The 17,443-nt window shown below is 45.9% G+C and overlaps 1 protein-coding gene across 1 annotated transcript in view; it reads left to right on the plus strand.

Moving 5' to 3' along the window:
• Window positions 1-778: 778 nt before the first annotated feature.
• GOLGA7B (golgin A7 family member B) overlaps window positions 779-17,443 on the plus strand; it is a 39,262-nt gene continuing 22,597 nt past the window's right edge. Inside the window, exon 1 of the mRNA XM_081863898.1 lies at window positions 779-935. Coding sequence (XP_081720024.1) covers window positions 864-935 — 72 coding nt within the window. The 5' untranslated portion in view covers window positions 779-863. The remainder of the gene's footprint in view (window positions 936-17,443) is intronic.

A 17,443-nucleotide genomic window follows, 5' to 3' on the forward strand; every position in this document is an offset into this window, starting at 1 on the left:
TGTGTGGTTTTCACACATATTCCCATTACAGGGTAAAGGTAAAGGGACCCCTGACCATTAGGTCCAGTCGTGACCGACTCTGGGGTTGCGGCGCTCATCTTGCTTTATTAGCCAAGGGAGCCGGCGTACAGCTTCTGGGTCATGTGGCCAGCATGACTAAGCCACTTCTGGCGAACCAGAGCAGTGCACAGAAATGCCGTTTACCTTCCTGCCGGAGTGGTACCTATTTATCTATTTGTACTTTGACGTGCTTTTGAACTGCTAGGTTGGCAGGAGCAAGGACTGGGCAATGGGAGCTCACCTTGTTGCGGGGATTCGAACCGCCAACCTTCTGACCTCAGGTTAAGAACTTAATTTGTTCTGGAGGTCCATTCTTAACCTGAAATTGTTCTTAACCTGAAGCACCACTTTAGCTAATGTGGCCTCCTGCCGCCGGAGCACAATTTCTCTTCTCATACTGAAGCCAAGTTCTTAACCTGAGGTACTATTTCTGAGTTAGTGGAGTCTGTAACCTGAAGCGTATGTAACCTGAAGCGCCTGTAACCCGAGGTACCACTGTAATTCTCAACTCTCCCCTCCACACATATCAACTGCAACCTCTTGGGGTGGAGGCTCTGATCCAAACAGAGCACAGGATTCTGTGCTTCTCTGGCAGCTCTCCCTCTCTGTTGTGTCGGAGCTCCAGCAATGTCTTGAATCCTGACACTAACCCTGGAGGAGGAGCTGGCCGGGGTGGATGCATGACCAGGCTGGCTGGGCCTGGGAGCACCTGTGGCTGTCAGTGACATGCCGGGGTCAGCAGACTATCTCAGCCGGGCAGTGGAGGCAGGAAGAGAAACAGGGACTGTGCTTGCAGCTGGCCAATGGGGGCTGGAAGCTCGTCTGAGAATGCGGCGAGACCCTCGGCTGAGACAGGGACATCTCTAGCTTCCCAGGTACTGAAACAGCATCTCCTCTCCTTGTTGGCAGTAAGGCCTCACTCAGCCCCCCAGGCTACTGTAAGAGTTGCTTCCTTTTATAGGGCCAAAGCTGGGTACTGGGAGATTGGAAGCTGAGTGCCACCTCTGAGCAGGTACTATTTCGCTGCCCCTGCCGACTCCAGAATACAGCCTTGGCTTCTTCTCCTCCTGGGCGAATAACCCCCTCGTAGGCCGCTAGAGGACTCTTTCTCCAGCCCCCAGCCTGTTTGGTTTCATGCCGCAGGCTCTGATGCCTCCATGTCCTTGTCATTTGCTCTCTGCTGCTTAAGATTTATTGAGGCTGTTGGCTACAACTGAGTGCTTTAGAGCTGCAGGCAGCAACGGAGAAAGCACAAAGCGGCTGTAAGGAGAGGGGCGGGGGGGGGGAGAGTTCAGCTGGAATGATGGCGAAATCTCTTTGGCAAGGCAGGGAAGCTACGCAGAAGGTGGGAGGAAAGAAAGACATTTCAGGCATAGTTCCAAGTACCCTTGGAAAGAAAGGAACAGGTGATCTAGCAGGGTCAGGTTCTATAGTGGTGCATTGGGGCGGCGGGGGGGGGGGGGGGAATAGAATTCTGACATTTAAAGCTAAAAGTGATGACAGGGAACTGTGTGGCAGAAAACTGCCTTTCTGTTTATTTGGTGGTGGTGGTTGTTGATTATCCACCCTCCGGCCTAAGATCCCAGGATGGGTTACAACAATTAAACAATATTAACAGCAGTTCAAAACAACTTACAACCACAGCAATAAGATGGGTGATGATGATGATGATGATGATGATGATGATGATAATAATAATAATAATAATAATAATAATAATAATAATAATAATAATTTATTTGTACTCAACCCATCTGACTGGGTTGTCACAGTCACTCTAGGGCACCTCATGTGTCCAAAGCTAGGTATTACTATTAGAGATCATGAATGTGAGCTGCAGACCAGAGGCAACCTCTGGCAGGGGGGCACTGATAAATTCTGCCCTCCTGGCGTTGATCAGTGGCACAACTGTGGGATGTAAACACAGGAGCAGTCAATGACAACATTCCTAGAGTGTACATGTTAGAACATGGGGAGGGATGTCTGTCCAGCAAGCAGGTAAACTTCCTGGGGACGGACTTCCTCCACATGTGACCAGAGGTGGGTGTGGCCTCACCTGTGCAGGTAATGATAAAAGCACAGGGCAGGCAGCCATTCTCTCTCTTGCCTCTTGCCTCTTGCCTCTCTGCCATCTTCATCTTCTGAAGGAGCAACATGCCCTCTTGGCTCCCAGCCAAGAGAGGACAGTACTATCTTGCTACAAGATAGATTCTAAGTGCATGTAACCTTTTTAAGCCTGCCTACCTTCTGGGATCATATTGTGAACAGAACGTGAGTAAACTCTTTTATACTTTTATAAAGACTGTGTCGTGTCTTGTATTTTAAGAGGGAACAAAGGGGAAATTACCAGAGTAATTATTATAGAGGTTCTAGCGAACCTGTGCAAGCGTTACCGTTGCGAACTTAAAGGGGAATGTCTATAAACTCTGCTGATATTTTGGGAACTTGTTAGCACAAGTTGGATAAGGATATAATTAGTCAATATATCCTCTCCTGCACCCCAGAACATTCCCACAAAGGGTTATTGGGCCCAGTATTGCATATTTCTGCGTATTTTTGAAGGATTGCATTGGATTGTGATTTTGAATTGAGTAGTATTTTTCTGAGTTAACTTCCTGGTAAGCACATGGTCCTTTGTTCCATTGTGCAGTGGGGATTAAGCAACCCCCCCCCCTTCCCTCAGAGTTCACAGTGACCCAAGGCAGTGAAGAATTGTTTTGTATTTTGAGATTTTTGAGATTTTGATTTTAAAATTTTGAGAAATTTTGAAATTTTGAAGAATTTTGAAATTTTTGGATTTTAAGATGGCTAGAGCAGCTTTTGATAGTGATGCAAAGCTAGGAATGCCTGTGCTGAATGAACACAATTTCATGCACTGGAAGCAGCGCTTGATAGCATGTTTAGATTATAAGCACATTTTGGAAGCTTTAAACCCTCAACCTACGGGATCGTCTGAGGAAGCTTTAGCCAAGATAAGTGCTTGGAAACGCATGAACAGCGAAGCTAGACACATAATTTTGAGTGGACTTCGTGATGAGCAGCTATCATTAATAAATAGTACAGATGATGCATCTCAAATCTTAAGAGATATTGAGCGCGTGTATGGAGAATCTAGCATAAACTGCTTCAGAAACCTGGTGTGTAAATTAACCAGAGTGAGGATGAATTCAAAAGAGGAATTCACAGAGCACATCAACAAGTTTACTGAGATTATTCAAAGAATTGATCTGACTCCCAAAGCTTTTGATGAAGATACAAAGATAGCATTTTTGTTATCATCACTTGGACCACGCTTTAGCGCATTTGTAAGTTTGATGGATCATAGACAAGGTCTGACTTTTAAAGACTTGATTGGTTATTTAAAAGAAGAATGCAGAGATAGAGCTGAATCTCCAGTGAGAAATGCTAGAAGCAAGGACAGCAGTTATGCATCTAGGCAATGTACAAAGTCCAAAGAGATGCCTAAGAAAGTGATTTGTTTCAATTGTAACAAAGAAGGACACATTGCAAAGAATTGCAAGGCTCCTAAAGCCAAGAAACCCCACCCCTTTCAGCCAAAAGGGGAAAAGAAGGGGAAATGCGAATGCACATGGCTACTGCAAGAAAGGAATTTAGCTGTCCAGAATCGTGAAAATAGACGTAATAAATGGATAATTGATTCAGGTGCCAGCTCACATTTTTCGTATAAAAAGGACTATTTTAATGAGATAAATGATGAAGAAGGATCTGAAATTGAAATTGCAGATGGGAACATTGTTAAAGCAAAAGGTGCAGGTTCCATGAGTCTGAAATGCAATATAAACAATGAATGCATTGAGAACACAATCTCTAGAGTTTTGTATGTACCAGAGCTGAGCTGCAATTTAATCAGCGTGTCCACTTTGGACAAGAAAGGTTTCCAGATCACATTTGGAAATGGAGAATGTAAAGTGACTAGAAATGGCAAAGTGTTTGCTCAAGCAGAGCTAATCAATGGTGTATATGAGCTTGATCTTTCAGAGAATCAGTCTGCAAAAGTGGCACATTCCAGCCAGAAGGATGAAGCAGATCTGGACCTATGGCACAGAAGGCTTGGACATAGAGACACCAACGTCATCCTGGATCTACAGAAAAGAGATCTTGTAAGAGGTTTGCAGGTAAAGCAGAGCAACAAAGCTCCAGCAAAGTGCATAAGCTGTATTACTGAGAAGGCTGTAAAACCTTCATTTCCACGTTGTGCAGAACAAAGAAGCAACAAAGTGCTTGACATAGTGCACACTGACATATGTGGACCCATGAATGTTCCCTCACTGGGAAAGAATAGATATATTTTAATATTTCTGGATGACTTTTCAAGATTTTGTGTTGTATATTTTCTCAAAGAGAAGAGTGAGACAGTGGACAAGCTCCAGGAATACATTGCCATGGTCAAGAATAAATTCCAAAGAGCTCCAGCTGTGCTAATGAGCGACAATGGAGGTGAGTACTGCTCAAATGAAATGCAGGCTCTCCTGGCCAAGGAAGGAATTGCACATGTAACCACAATTCCTTACACACCACAGCAGAATGCCATAGCTGAGAGAAAGTTTAGGTCCATTATGGACATGACAAGGTGCATGCTAAAGGATGCATGTTTGCCACAGAAGCTGTGGGCCGAAGGAGTGTACACGTCGGTCTATTTGCAGAATAGACTGCCAACTAAAGGTGCAGAGCGCACACCATTTGAACTTTGGCATGGGAAAGCTCCCAATCTGTCGCACATACGTGTGTTTGGAAGTCCGTGTTACTTCCACGTGCCCAAGGAACACAGACACAAGCTTGACTCCAGGGCAAAAGCAGGTATCCTGGTGGGATACGCCTCTGGAGGCAAAGGATATAGAATTATGGACTTACAAACTGGTAAGACAAATGCATACCATGCGGTTTATGTTGATGAATATGGAAAGGTAGACACTAAGAACACTGTTGTGGATTCTTCAGATGAGTCAGAAAGGACTCAAGAATTTGTATATTTCCCTTTTGAGACCCCACAAAGTAATAATCTGCCTTCAAGTGTTACAGCGCCCCCTACAGGCGACGCACCAGAAGACGCAGAGGACCAGAACCCTGGCGGCACCAGAGACGAAGATGAGGACTCAGATGGGGACATGCCTGCGTTGGAGGAGGATGAGGAAGCTGATGCGGTCGCAGAACCAGAGGTCAGGCGCTCGTCCAGAACCAACAAAGGTGTCCCACCATTACGGTTGTCCTACTTTGCAGGGTCGGCGTTTCCACAAGAACCTTCCACTTGGGAAGAGATACAGGAGATGCCAGCTGCAGAAGCCAGTCTCTGGAGGAAGGCCGCGCAGGAGGAGATGGATGCACTGCATCAGAACAAGACCTGGACACTCACTGAGCTGCCTCCCGGTAAGAAGGCCATTGGCAGTAAATGGGTTTTCAAGGTTAAGAAGGGGTCAGAAGGAGAAGTGCAGCGCTACAAAGCTAGACTTGTAGCACAGGGATTTTCACAGCGTTTTGGTGAAGACTATGATGAAGTTTTTGCACCAACCGTGAGGTACAGCAGCGTAAGAATGCTTTTAAGCATTGCAGCCTCCAAGAAAATGAGAGTGAAACACATAGACATTGCTACCGCTTTTCTACACGGGCAGATTTCTGAAGAAATCTATATGAAACAGCCCAAAGGTTTTGTGAAACCACATGAGGCACATTTAGTGTGCAAACTCCAGAAAGGACTTTATGGACTTAAACAGGCTGCTAGAGCCTGGAACCAGAAGTTGCATAAAATGCTGACGCAACTTGGGTACAAGCAAGGCGACGCTGACAAGTGCTTGTACAGTAAGTCAAATAATGGACAATTCTCATATATCTTAGCATTTGTTGATGACCTGATTATTGCCACAGCAAGTGAGAAAGACTATACACAGATAGTAAAACACCTTAGCAAAGAGGTGGAGGTCAAGGAGCTAGGAGATGTCCAGTACTACCTCGGGATCCAGGTGGAAAGAGAAGAGGACGGCTCATTTCTTCTCAGCCAAAGACAGAAGATCCACGAGCTGATTGAGCACATGCAGATGCAAGACGCACATCCAGTTGCTACACCGATGGCTACTGACTTCCTGAAGAATCAGGAGGATTCGAAGCAGTTGCCAGACAACAATGACTACAGGTCGGCGATTGGTAAACTTTTGTATTTAGTTACCACATGTAGACCTGACTTAGCAAATGCTGTGGGGATTCTTAGCAGAAAAGTGAATTCTCCCACTGAGCATGATTGGGCAGGTGTAAAGAGGGTGGTGCGATATTTGAAGGGTACCATGAATTGTAAATTAAGGTTACCAGCCGTCAGAGACCCTAAGTTGGTTGGGTATACTGATGCGGATTGGGCTGGGGATAATGCTGATTATAAATCAACAAGTGGTCATGTTTTCATGTTTGGTGATGGACCTGTTTCATGGGGCAGTTATAAACAGAGCTGTGTAGCATTATCTTCCACAGAATCAGAATACGTTGCAGCAACAGAAGCCTGCAGAGAGATCGCCTGGCTTGATCAACTCATAAAGGACTTTGGGTTGGTGAGAAAAGGGCCTGTCAGCTTGCTAGAGGACAATCAAAGTTGCCTGAAGCTGACGCAGAGTGAGAAGTTCCTGGCCAGAACAAAACACATTGGGGTTAAATACCACTACATACGCCAGATGATCCAGGATGGACTTGTGGAACTATCCTACTGCAGCACCCAAGAGATGACTGCTGACATCCTGACGAAACCCCTACCAAGAGAGAGTTTCCAGAATCTACGTGTCAAGCTGGGACTCTGGGTGGTTGAATAAAGTTGTTTATGTTTTGTATAATGTTGTATTGCCTGAGAAGGGGTATGTGGGATGTAAACACAGGAGCAGTCAATGACAACATTCCTAGAGTGTACATGTTAGAACATGGGGAGGGATGTCTGTCCAGCAAGCAGGTAAACTTCCTGGGGACGGACTTCCTCCACATGTGACCAGAGGTGGGTGTGGCCTCACCTGTGCAGGTAATGATAAAAGCACAGGGCAGGCAGCCATTCTCTCTCTTGCCTCTTGCCTCTTGCCTCTCTGCCATCTTCATCTTCTGAAGGAGCAACATGCCCTCTTGGCTCCCAGCCAAGAGAGGACAGTACTATCTTGCTACAAGATAGATTCTAAGTGCATGTAACCTTTTTAAGCCTGCCTACCTTCTGGGATCATATTGTGAACAGAACGTGAGTAAACTCTTTTATACTTTTATAAAGACTGTGTCGTGTCTTGTATTTTAAGAGGGAACAAAGGGGAAATTACCAGAGTAATTATTATAGAGGTTCTAGCGAACCTGTGCAAGCGTTACCGTTGCGAACTTAAAGGGGAATGTCTATAAACTCTGCTGATATTTTGGGAACTTGTTAGCACAAGTTGGATAAGGATATAATTAGTCAATATATCCTCTCCTGCACCCCAGAACATTCCCACAACAACTGCATGTGGCTGGGCGCCTCTTAAGTGCTCCTCACAGAGCCCTTTGACTCGTGCCTATGTGCCAATCCCACTTCTCCTAGCTCACAGGCCTTCCTTTCCTCCATGCCACACACTCGCGCTCTTGTCCCCTAAGCTGTGGAATGTGTCCTTGGCCGAGGCTCAGCCTGGCCAGTGAGAGGGGAGTGAAATGCATCTGGAGGCGGCCCAGTTAGTGCTGTGCCATGCTGCTGCTGCTGCTGCTGCTGCAACTCACGCTTCCCATACTAATAAATCCTTCCTGGCTGATGGAAGCACTGCAGAGATGCTGCCTACCGCATTCCCTTCTGCCCACCCAGGACAGAGTCCCTTCCCTTGGAATAAGGTCAAGGAAGAAGGCTTTGAGCAGCAAGGATCTTTCCTAGCCCGTTGGGGTGTCGGCTGCCCTCCTCCAGCTGCATTCATAATGCTCTCCCTGTTTGTCAGAGCTGGCTGGCTGACAGCGAGGATATGAAATATGAACAGAACAGCTCTTTGTACAGAAGGGAATCCCAGAAGGTGTGCTGGGAGAATCAGAGCCACAGTCCAGCAAGCTCCTCCTAAGCTCCCTTTTGGGGGGATTAGTAGCTGCGCTTCAATGAAGGCCCCTTGACTACCCTCTTGTGCGGACTCAGGTTTGCCCTCCATCACTTGCAGGTCTCTGGCTTCTTCTGGAAGCAATGGCAGTAGCCTAGGCAAATTTCTCTCTGGTCCAGCAGAGGATGTACTGGGAACAGCTCAGCAGTTGTGGTGGCAAGTCAGGCAAGTCAGAGTGCACATATAAGAATATAAGTTGGATTAGTTGGTTAGAGCATGGTGCCAATAATGCCAAGGTTGCAGGTTTGATTCCCATGTGGGACAACTGCATATTCCTGCATTGCAGGGGGTTGGACTAGATGATGTTCAGGGTGCCTTCCAACTCTTCAGTTCTATGATCCAATGCCATGGGAAATTGCATGCAGGTCACAGAAGACAAGGATACTGGGTGTGAGGGCTGGCGATGTCAGCAGGAATCAAACTCCTCTCGTGTGTAAGAACATAAGAAGAGCCCTGAGGGATCAGACCAAGGGCCTCTTTGGTCCAGCATCTACAATGCCTGTGGGAAGTCTGCAAGCCAGGTGTGAGTGCAGCAGCACTCTCTCCAACTTGTGATTCCCAGCAATCTCAGCATACTGCCTCCGACCAGGTTGTTGTTCATCATTTCCATTGTTAGTAATCACTTGTCAGTTTTCCACTTTCTTTTCTCACACCATCATGCCAGGTTCCTAAAAGAAGTCTTTTAGAGCAGCCTTTCCCCAGATGTTGTTGGACTACAACTCCCATTGGCCCCAGCCAGCATGGCCCATTGGGCAGGAATGATAGGAATTGTAGTCAAACAACATCTGGGGACCCAAACTGAGGAAAGGCTGCTCTGAAATAATTTTTAAATATCCCATAATTCTTTGCTGAATCATCTGAGCCAAGAGTCCCAGTAGAATTCTATGATTTGGGGCCAAAATAACTTACGCTAAGGAGGAAGGGGCCTAAAGAGTACAAAAGTAACAAAGTTTTCCCCTACATGCATTATAATGTATTATTGTTGCAATATATTGTATTGTTATCTTCATCAATAACAGCAACTTTGCATATACAATGGTACCTCGGGTTACATACACTTCAGGTTACATACGCTTCAGGTTACATACGCTTCAGGTTACAGACTCTGCTAACCCAGAAATCATACCTCAAGTTAAGAACTTTGCTTCAGGATGAAAACAGAAATTGTGCTCCAGTGGCACAGTGGCAGCAGGAGGCCCCATTAGATAAAATAGTGCTTCTTCAGGTTAAGAACAGTTTCAGGTTAAGAATAGACCTCCAGAACGAATTAAGTACTTAACCTGAGGTACCACTGTATTTTTTTTCCTCCTGTTGCCTTTGTTTGTGGGTGTGTTTTTTTGGGTGTGCCAAGATAACTTGACTAGCCTTGTGGGTGCTATTTGTGGGTGGGTATGGGTGCCATATGCTGTTCCACCTGGAAGTCAAATGTATTGAGCTAGTCCTGTCCACAGCCACCTCTTGCCCAAACCTCCATGCATAGCTCTGCTTTTACTGAGAGCAGCTGTGCACCAGGGTCAGGAAGAGGAGCAAGCTGTTGGGACAAAGGGAGTTGTGGCTGGTGCGATAACAAAGCTCTGAGTGTAAAGGTGCCTGGTTTGAGAACGGGTGGTTCCCTTTATGGGAAATCCAGCCAATGTACTCTCTTTAAACTACTATTGGACTTTAAAGGAGGACTGGACAAATTCATGGAGGATGACGCTATCAGTCACATCAAGCCAAGATAACTTTACTCTGCCTCCATGCTTCTGAATACCAGTTGCTGGAAACCCCAGGACGGGAGGGGGCTGTTGGGCTCAAATCCTGCCCTACTGGTTTCCCACAGACAACTGGTTGGCCACTGTGAGAACAGGATGCTGGACTAGGTGGAGCTTTGCCCTGATCCTGCAGGCTCTCTGTTCCATTCACAAAGAAAGGTGCAGGATTGCAGCCATGTTCTATCTATCTGGCTCTGTCCTATCCTTCGTTGCTCCTATCCTTTGTTCACCTCTTTTCTGCCTTCCTATTCTACACTGAAGGGGCTGGCCATTGGTCAGCTCAGATTCTGACCAGACTGGAATAGATATGAAGAAGAAGAGTTTGGATTTGATATCCCGCTTTATCACTACCCGAAGGAGTCTCAAAGCAGCTAACATTCTCCTTTCCCTTCCTCCCCCACAACAAACACTCTGTGAGGTGAGTGGGGCTGAGAGACTTCAAAGAAGTGTGACTAGCCGAAGGTCACCCAGCAGCTGCATGTGGAGGAGCGGAGACGCGAACCTGGTTCCCCAGATTACAAGTCTACCACTCTTAACCACTACACCACACTGAAGTGTAAACAAGATGCATAGTACAGTAATAAGTAGCTAGCTCTGGCAGCTTGAAAATTTTATGTTCTGTCTTCGCAGACCAGACTTTGCAAAAAAATAACTCGGCTTTTCAGTCAAGAGGAATTTGAAAATTAATATGCAAAAAAGAGAAAGATCTGGATTGTTGCTGCTGGCTAGTGAAGATGCCACCAAGCATAAGAAGCTGCAAGCTGTGTAGCCCCGTGGCACCATCCTATATGGCCAAGTTGGAAATGTAGGCAAAAGCTGACTTCATCTTCCTGCAGTCTCTTCCTGAACAGAGAGTGTTTGTTGGAATCTGGTTGTATAGTTTGTTGATCGTTCTGATCCTGCCGGCCAGATCCTGCATCTGTACCAGGACTTCAGAATGGAAAACAAACAAACAAACAAACAAACAAACAAACAAACAAACAAACAAAGGACTGGGTGTTTCCTGGTCCTGATTCAGTTAGGTTCATTCATGATGCTTCAGGGAGAAGAGCAGTTCTAAGCCAAGTGCTTGGTGCTCCACTTGGTCTGCACGGCTGCCCATCCTTACTCACAAATAGTAGCTGCCCCTACCACCCTCTCCCTTCTTAATGAAATATGATTTTTGCTTGAGTCCCTTTGTCTGCTTGGAGGACTTCAAGTGTGGGAGGGGAGGGGAGCAGAGGAGATGAAACCTGCTTTAGACTATCCACCAAAAGGTCATGCATCAGAGAGTATCTCCCACGCACAAAGGTACCCTTAGAAACAGTTCTCTGGAGTTTCTCCTTCCACACACACCTGGTGCCTTTATAGAAAGGTCAGCGCATATCTCCAGTAGCTTCTGCGGTCACCTGGCTTGGCTGCTGTCAGTCTCCATCCTAATGATCCAGTCGGAGTTTGCTTCCTCCCCATCCTTGTTTTGGAGTGCAGCTGACAGGCTCCTAGCTAAACCGCTTGTTCTCTCTGTTACTTTGAAGAGGGCTTGAGCAGGCAGATGATGACAGCCTGGCCATAATGGGTTTAATGAACTGGGGAAGCAGCTGCAGATTGTGATGAAAGCTAACAGGGAGGGGAGTGTGAGCAGGATGAGGGCTTTCAGATGCCTTCCCTTTTGGTCTTAATAACATGCAAGAAGAAGAAGAAAGCTGACGGTGATGGTCCAGGCCTGGATAGTGCTGTGGGGTTTTTTAAAGCTAATAGCCAGTATCATCCTTAACTCTCCCATTCTTTTGTGCTTTTGGTTTCACTGCAATTGGACAAATAAAGCAGGCTTCAAATGAACGTTGATCTACAGGGAACTGAAAAGCAATGAATGAGTTGTGCCCTGTTTCATGTGGGACACCTAAGCAATATAAGAAGAACCTGCTGGATCAGGCCAATGACCCATCTAATCTAGCATCCTGCCTTCGCAGTGGCCAACCAGGTGGCTGGGGGAAACCTGCAAGCAGGTCCTGAGCACAAGAGCACTTTCCTCTGCTGTGGTTTCCAGCATTCGGTATTTAGGATCATACTGCCTCTGACCATGGTGTAGAGGTGCTTAAGTATACAGAATCCTGCTTTAATGCATGAGATGAAATTCCAGGTTTCCTTCATCCCAACCATTTTAGGGTTTATGGGTTTGATATCTACATAGACAGTTGGCTCACCCAATGGAATAGCCCCCAACAACAAATTAAACTAACCCATATAAAACCAGCATATCTGAGAGAAACCTAGGTTACAAAAACAATTCTTCCTTTTTAAAAAAGTTTTATATATGTGGGGAATTTTGCTTCGCTTTGTATGGAAGAGCATTCAGTCATGTGAGCTCTCACGCTGCAGTGGGACAGCCTGGACTCAGATTTACCAGTACAGTGGTACCTTGGGTTAAGAACTTAATTCGTTCTGGAGGTCTGTTCTTAACCTGAAACCCGAGGTACCACTGTACTAGTTTGGGGAGAACGCTAAGCCCTTCCACAGGATTGGGGACCCTGTAGCCTTCCAGATGTTGTTGGACCCCCAACTCCCACCAGCCCCAGCCAGCAGAATCAGAGGTCAGAGGGGTTGGGATCCATAGCCCAGCAATATCCAGAGGGCTGCAGGTTCCTTATCCATGGCATTCATAATACAGTGCTGGTTTGGCACCAGAGATCAACATGGTGAGCACCTGTTGACTGCCTCCCCTCAAAGAGAAGGAGTGGCTGCTGCCACCTGTACATTTAACCTCTCCTTCACCTTGGTAGAAGGCCGATGACCATGTGGATCATGTCCTGCTACTCTGCTCTTTCTCCACCTTGCCTCCACTTACCTGTCTTCTCCTGCAGAGGGTGGACAAGTGAAGACACTGGCAATTTTGAGGAGGAGCAGTAGAGGAACAGCCACAAACTTTGGGCAGACCCACACCATACATTTGAAGCACATGACCTCCCCCCAAAGGAGGGAACTGTGGTTTGTTAAGGATGCTGGGAATTGTAGCTCTGTGAGAAGGAAAACTACACAAGTCACTTGGAACACTTTCCCTGCTGAAATCATCCAGGCACCCACAGTTCTGATATGGTGTCACATGCAGAAATCAATTTTTTGCCCACTGTTTTTAGAGAACGACTTTGATTCAGTGCTGGTCATTTGCTTCTTACTTTTTCATGCTAGGGTTTTATGATGTTTGAATGGTTGTTTTTGTACACTGTCACAATATTTTTATGAGTAGGCAGTTATTATAAATACATACATAAACAGAACAGCAGCAGCAGCTGCACACTAATGTGCTGCCCCCCCCCCATGGCTACTGGGCTGCCTGTGAGAGGAGAGGGTGAACCATGGGCAGGGGCCCTTGCAACCCATAGTTAAAGGGGTCCACTAAGGTCCACTTGCATGAAGCCTCCCTGCCCCAACCTTGGAGCTGATCCAGATTCAGTGATCACTAGAGTGATTGAAATAGGGGTTGATTTTCCCTATGATCCAACTCAAACGCCATATTACTGCCAGATCATTTGCTTTTACTAGCTACATGGCAGGCAGAAGTTCATTAGCTGAAGTTTTCCCAGCCCTGCATCTCAGAGAGAGGGGCGGGGAGAGGGGGCAATGTACTGTACACACTGTGCTGTATTTTAGGGCACACCTACTTACTTACCCCTTCTGCGCCCTTGTGCATACCATGGCCCCCTACTTTCCCTCTGTTTCCCGAAGGCATTCATGCAAACACAGTGGCAGGTACCCTGCCCTGTTAATAATATGTTGCAGAGTAATATGCGCAGCTATTCTGTTCTTCCTGCTGTGCAGGATTTTCCCATTCCACAACAAAGAGCGAAATGGCCATTATCTCCATGCCGTGGTCTAAGAAAATAGCCCCTAAACAGTGGAGAATTGAAGGTTCTGAGAGCAGGGGTGGGAAACCTGCAGCCTCAGGGCCACTTCCAGTCTTTCCCTTAATTAATTGTGTGCAATTCTTCTTGACTATGTTTTGCATGGGGGAGGAAGCAGGGAAATGAAAGAGAGAGAGAGAAGAGAAGGTTCTCACTTTGGGCTCTGGCCTGCTCACCACTAGTATGTGCCCCCCCCCAAGCAGGTTACTTCAAAGGGAATGTGGCCCTCAATGGGGAAAAGTGACTCTATTTCTGTCTGAGAGGGATAGGCATTACTACCCCATAGAGAAACACTTAGATCTGCAGCTTGGCTTCCCTCCAGGTGCAGAGCTTCCTTAATGCATGGGTTAATTCTCCTTGATGTGGCTGTCTTGGCAAAAGTAAATTAGGCAGGGACACCTGGGAAGGAGCACCATCTGCCAGGTGTTTTCAAAGCCAGCTCACAGGGTACAAAAAAGAGCAGTCTCTTGCCAGCAATTCTTCATGGAAGCATGGACTCCCCTTCGCTCCAGATTAGGAGACGTGTTATATTTTCTCGACACAGAATTGTTTGGATGGGGGAAAATGGGGAAATGTATGTACATCATCAGATGTGACAAATAGACCCGGCCGCCCTCCTTTTCACTGTGGCTGTGTACACACCATGCATTAAAAGCACCCCCCCCCAAAAAAAGAGAACTGTAGTTTGTTAAAGGTGCTGGAGGTTGCTACTCTATGATGGGTAAACTTCCCAAGATTCTTTTTTGGTGGGAGGGGTGTGTGCATTAAATGTATGGCGTGTACTATGCAGCAGGTGTGTACTATGTGCATGCTGGGAAGACACAGGGAACCACATCTTCTGAGACTGTGCATGAAAAGAAGAGACGATCATTGTATGTGACCATCTAGATGGAGATGCCATGCAATTACATAAGCAGAAGCCTTCCCCGTAAGGGGCAAAACATGTAACCGGTAGAGTGACCATCAGGTATGACTAGTAAGGTGCTTGATGACAGTGACCACGACCAGGAACTTCTAAGGTGTGTTTTTGTTGCTCTAGTAAGGGAAGAAGAATGATGTCATCTCTGTTCCTTTAGGGCCTGCGAAGCTGTGCTGGGAGCAATTTAGTAAGCTCTGAGACTTCTCCAGCATCAGCACATTCTTCCTTCGCTCCTTCCCTCTCCACCTGCTTTGAAGAGCATCCATGTGCTTCTGTGTCCCAGAAGATAGGGAGCTCTTTGAAAGGAGAGAGAGAGAGAGAGAGAGAGAGAGAGAGAGAGAAGCAGAAGCGACAATATGCTTTTGAGGCCAAACAGGCAGACACGTTTAATTATACACTGTACAGCACAATATATTTTAACTAACTGCTAGCTATTTCCCTAAGTACCCCCTTATCTCTCAGAGCAATATAAAACCTGGGATGGATTATGCTGCAATTCTGGAATCTCTGTATATATTATCGGCTGGGATTATGGAACACATCCTGCATAAACACTCCACTGAGTCAGAACAGCACCAGGTCTAAAAATAGCTCAGCACTGTCGAAACCCAACAACCTGTGAACACCCTCTCCCCCAGTACATATGGGGTGACAAATTCCAGCTCCCTGGCTTGAGAATGATCCAGCCATTCAGGAAGAAGCCGAAGCACAGAGATTAAAGGCAACACAGCTTCTTAGTTTTATCATAGGCATGTCCCTGTCTTATGAGTGGAGAGGGGATGTCTCAGCTGACCTGTCTACCCACAACCCACAAGACTGCTGCTAGACTCATACAGTGCTTATACCAAATGAATATAGAGTTGGAAGGGGACCAAAATAGAGTTGGAAGGGGACCAAAGGGTCATCTAGTCCAACCCCCTGTGGTGCAGGACTATTACAAAGAAGCTCCTTATATGCCAAGCAAAAGCTCAGTAATCATCAAAATAAACTTCTGGCAAAATGAGTGTGCAATAATGTATCTTGTTGGCAAGGAGTGAATTGTACTGCATTGCTGGGGCTGCAGGAAAAATGAGGGTTAGCCAGAGTCCAGTTTCCAAATTTGATACTAGCGAGTTTGTGAAGAGGGGTGGGAGAGATGGTCTGTTTGGATTAAATGGTTTTATGCCTTTCCTGCCCCGAAGGCCTGAAAAAACACAATTGCTGCACTTCATCAGTACTTTTCCAGGGACATTTTGTAGTACAGGCAGTCTCAGCCATGCTCATTCAGACCACACCTGGAACACTGTGCCCATTTCTGAGCTCCACCATTTAAGAAGGATATTGACAAGCTGGTATGTGTACAGAGAAGGGCAACCAAGATGCTCAAGGGTCAGGAAAGCAAGGCAAAATCACTTGGGGGCCACAGAAAGGGTCTGGTGAAGGAGAGTGTAGCCTGGGGAGGGGATCTGGTTTGGGAAAATCCCAGAAGGCCTGAGAGAGAAACCTGGAAAGAAGGCCACATTCAAAGCCCTGGCCTGATGTTCCCTACCGCTCTTGTTATTTGCATATTTTAATTGATTATTGATTGTTGATTCCTTGTCAGCAACCCTGGGGGCTTGTTGAAGGACATGGTAAAAAATCTCTTAATAAAGCAGAAAAGCAAGCAAGCAAACAGATTCCCCAAATTCTCTTAACGTTCTTAGGATGTGGCTTCTTCTTCTTCTTCTCTTTGGCGATCCACCAGGTGTTCTTTAGTTCTCTGGTTCTTCTTTGAACCTCAGCCTTAGAGTTGGCATAAGTTTTTTTCTTAGTGGTGCAGTTTCTATCTCTTTGCTAAATCTGAAATGCCTTCCTTTTCTTGTCAATAATGCATTTAATCTCACTGTCATTCTCATCAAACCAGTCCTGGTGTTTCCTGGTTTGGTCTCCAAGTTTGTTCACAGGCTGCAAAAATGGATGCTTTTAGCTTGGTCCAGTGTTGTCAGGGTCCTTAAGAGTCTTTTGGAAGCAATCCCACTTAATAGGACCTTGAAGGGCTTGAGTGTTCATTTTGCACCTTGGTTTCATTCCTTGAAGCCTACGTTGAGGTATAAGCTTGATAGCCATTATGGAGTGTATTAATCGGTGATCTGTCCAGCAATTGTTGGCACTGCATAGCTCTGGTAAGGAGCACGTCACAGTGATTTTCAGCTCGGACAATTACATAGTCTAAGAGGCGCCAGTGGTTTGACTGAGGGTGCCTCCATTATGTTATTTATTTATTTATTTATTTATTTATGTTGAAAGTGTGTGTTGGTGATAACAAGGGCGTGTGGCACCCTGCTACTAGTAATGTTGAGAAAAGACGTTTTTAAAGGAGTTAAAGAAACAGGATACAATTCAAACTTAATTTTAATTTTAATTTTAATTACTTCATTTTTAAAACACCTCAGACCAGCTAAACCTGAAATATAAATCCTTATTCACCATCTCTCAGCTTAACCTGCCTCACAGGAATGTTGTGTTAATACAGAGTTGATACAGAGAAGGGAAGAGCCATGGTATGCCCCTTGAGCTCCTTAGAGGATAGGGGTTTTTTAAAGAAAGCAAAATAAAATAAATAAACAAGCATTCACTTATACCAGGAGCCCAAACACTGAAATCACTTCCAGTTAATGTGCTGAGACCAGTTTGAGAGGCTGGTAATAAATGATTATTTCAACACACCCCTCCCAAGAGCTGAATTCAACTTAAAAGAGAGAGCAATGCTTAATTCTGTACACTCAGCTCTCTTTTGCC

The sequence above is a fragment of the Podarcis erhardii genome (assembly GCF_964252035.2).
Source record: "Podarcis erhardii genome assembly, chromosome: 5".
In the NCBI taxonomy this organism is placed as follows: domain Eukaryota; kingdom Metazoa; phylum Chordata; class Lepidosauria; order Squamata; family Lacertidae; genus Podarcis; species Podarcis erhardii.